At 44.5% G+C, this 3,488-nt stretch overlaps 1 protein-coding gene across 1 annotated transcript; it reads right to left on the bottom strand.

Annotated features, from left to right (window-relative positions):
- Window positions 1-218: 218 nt before the first annotated feature.
- LOC139283365 (keratin, type II cytoskeletal 8-like) lies at window positions 219-3,488 on the bottom strand. The gene is made up of 9 exons (XM_070903363.1): window positions 3,053-3,488; window positions 2,368-2,576; window positions 2,200-2,260; window positions 2,002-2,097; window positions 1,723-1,887; window positions 1,489-1,614; window positions 1,164-1,384; window positions 1,017-1,075; window positions 219-908 (listed from the first exon to the last, which is right to left on the bottom strand). The coding sequence occupies exons 1-9, from the start codon at window positions 3,413-3,415 to the stop codon at window positions 757-759; spliced, it is 1,452 nt and encodes a 483-aa protein (XP_070759464.1). The 5' UTR covers window positions 3,416-3,488; the 3' UTR covers window positions 219-756.

Raw genomic sequence — 3,488 nt, forward strand, 5'->3', positions numbered from 1 at the left:
ATGTAGAGTTGACATACTGTAGATGCATATCTGGCAGACTGCAAAACCAAGCAGGAAGTGAGTAGTGGAAAAGTGGCACAGCACTGCCCCCAAGTGACATCTCAGTGTGAAAATGTCATCTTGCTGTTAAAGTAAAACCTTCCTAAGCTTGAGGTAGACAGGCTGTGTTCTCCCTTTTTTCATTCATCACAACAATAACCGAGAGTGAGAGGCAATCATTTTCGTTCTCAGATTTATTTTATTGAGATTGCAACATTCATTCGTCATGTTGCTAAGAAGGATTTTACAAAATAAATCTGGTTTCAATGTAATTTTAGCTTAAAGGCAAGGAAAGGCAAAACTAAGCATTCCTCACATATAGGAATGAAGACATCCTGCCCATGTTAACCACATGATCTTATTTCAGAGCAGTTTATCAGTGTACTACAGTACAAAGTTGACAAGATAGAGTACTCATTTTCAAATACTTTACATGCTTAGTTTTAACACTCCATTAAAACCTTTGTTTTGCTTTTTTCCATTTTGTTAATTTCTTGGACGTCAGTGCAGAAAGAAAACATGTCGCCTTTCTCACTGACCTGGCCCTTGTGTGTTTAAGGATGTTTTTACCTTCAGAAACTCTCAGATTTTAGGAATCTGTTTTTTTGGGATAACTCTTGTTGAACATGCTTAACAGTATTGCATAGCACCATGAAAGGGTACAGATTTAGATCAAATTCAAGAGTTTCTGAAGGGAAAGAGGGACGGCTCTCCTTTTTAAATGATTCTTCTGGAACTGGTTGTTGAGACTGTGGACTTGGTGACAGTACCACCATAACCACCACCATAACCACCACCGTAGCTGCCGCTGCTGCCGCTGCTGCCGCCACCGTAGCCGAATCCACCGCTGGAGCTGGAGCTGGAGAATCCTGGAGCAGAAGAAAAACAGATAAGTGTTATATTTTATCCATCCATCTGTCAGTGTGTTCTGTTGTTTCAGGTATCACTTATGATGATGTATAAAATTTGAAACTTACCACCTCCTCCAGAGCTCTGCTGCACATGGATGGTTGCGGTGGAGCCTCCGCTGGCCAGTCTAATGGGGGAAAAATGAAGAGTTAGTGCTTAAATCAGTGTTGATGCTGCAGCCATGAAACTACATTAAATATTCAAGTTTATCCCACCTGGTCTCCTCTCCTTCCAGCAGTTTCCTGTAGGTGGCGATTTCGATGTCCAGGGCCAGCTTGACGTTCATCAGCTCCTGGTATTCGCGCACCTGGCGGGCCATGTCCTGCTTGGCTCTCTGCAGAGCATCCTCCAGGTCTCTGATGCGGAGCTTGGCATCCTTCACTGCCAGCTCACCACGCTCCTCTGCCTCTGCGATCTGAGCCTCAAGGTTGGCCCTCTGTGGAAAATGATGTCACATATGATTTAATAACTGCAGATCCTCTTATATAATTAAGTGTGTTAATAATAAGGCATCATCCATGAGAAGTTCTTGAAACATACCTGTCCCTTGACAGACTCAATCTCATTCTGAAGACGGGCGATCATGCGGTTCAGCTCAGCAATCTCAGTCTTGGTTGTGCGCAGGTCATCACCATACTGTCCAGCAGAGCTCTGCATCTCCTCGTACTATTATGAAAAATACAGCAAGATGTATCAACAACATGATCCAGAGGGTTTGGAGAGGTGTTGGAGTGTGTATAAAAGACACAGGGATTAACCTCGGCTTCCACTCACCTTCTGTTTGTACCAGGTCTCTGCTTCAGCCTTGCTGCGGTTGGCAATATCCTCATACTGAGCACGCACTTCAGCCACAATAGAATCCATGTCCAAGTTACGGCTGTTGTCCATCTCCACGATGACGGAGGTGTCCTTGATCTGGCCCTGCAGCTCACGAAGCTCCTACACAACCAATGGTTGTTGCACAACAGTTAACTCTTGATGATCATCACCTTTAACTCAAATGGTTATAATAGTATTGTAAAGTAGGTTGAATTAGACATTATAGATACATACAGCCTCATAGACGGCCCTGAGGAAGTTGATCTCATCCTGAAGAGCATCAGCCCTGGCTTCCAGTTCCACCTTGTTCATGTAAGCAGCATCAACGTCCTGGAAAGAAAATTATATACAAACAGGAAGTGTTATAACCGGCCACTTTGTATTAAAGCCTAGGATAAAAAAATTGGAGGAGCCATCTTGATGTATTCACACCTTCTTCAAGAGCACAAACTCGTTCTCTGCAGCTGCACGTTTGTTGATTTCATCTTCATATCTGTTGGAACACAAGGCAACGCTTTAGTACATCTGCTCCATTTTGAACATCTGCTCATTATGTCAGGTTTATGTTATAACTAGTGACCATGTCATGCAAACACTCACTTCCTCTTGAAGTCCTCAACCAGGCCCTGCATGTTCCTCAGCTCTCCCTCCAGTTTGCCCTTCTCATTGCCCAGCCCGTCCAGCTGTTTGCGCAGGTTGGCAATGTAGGCCTCGAACATGCCCTCGATGTTTGAGCGGGTGGTGGTCTGGTCCTGCAGGAGGCTCCATTTGGTCTCCAGCATCTTGTTCTGCTGCTCCAGGAAACGGACCTGTGGAGACACAAAACCAGGGAAGATTGTCAGGTTTTGTTTTAAAAAGTATTTTTTAAATTCAATGGTATATGCCAATAACAACCAGGTGACAGATGCAACGTGAAAAACAAAATGACTTTGGACTGTGTGTGTAGTGCATATAGATCTCAATTTTGTCTGCCAGTCACCCAGGTAAGGGATGGGCAAGTCACTGCAATATAATCCTTACTCATGTTTAGATATGGCCAGAGAGGCCGCCACAAGCTACCACAGGGCTACAAGACAAATGGTTACCATAGGTAGATATTACTGTTAGTATATATTGAAGTTTAAACTTTCTAATCATTTCTTTTCAATTAGGTTGATGGAGAAAAATAAGACGATTCACGTTTGAGAGCTGCTGGAAGTAAATGTAGCCCGCCCAGGTAGATAAGATAATGAGGCCTACAGTAAATTGTACATCAGAAAGTCACACGGAGCTCACAGGAACCCACCTTGTCAATGAAGGAAGCGAAGCGGTTGTTCAAGGTCTTGATCTGCTCCTTTTCCTGGTTGCGGACAACCTGGATGGTGGGGTCAATTTCCAAGTTCAGAGGGGCCAGCAAGCTCTTGTTGACTTGGACAGCTGTGATTGGTGGAGGGATGTAACAGCCTGCTGTTTGGCTTGAAGAAAAGCCATAACTAGAGCCAGAACTACCACCCATTGAAGACATACCAAAACCAGCACCAGCACCAGCTCCAGAGCTAAGACCACCATAACTGGTTCTTTTTACGGAGTAGCTGCTTCCTGGTCCTGCAAAGGAGCTCCTGGTGCTGCCGCCAGAGCTTGAGACTGAGTATGCCTTCCTCATCATCATGTTTGCAGTGGTAAAGGTTATCAACTCTGACCAGAGGAGAACTGAGATGAGCAGGATTCAAAAGGAGAGCCAA

Source organism: Enoplosus armatus, chromosome 3 (assembly GCF_043641665.1).
Source record: "Enoplosus armatus isolate fEnoArm2 chromosome 3, fEnoArm2.hap1, whole genome shotgun sequence".
Lineage (NCBI taxonomy): Eukaryota > Metazoa > Chordata > Actinopteri > Centrarchiformes > Enoplosidae > Enoplosus > Enoplosus armatus.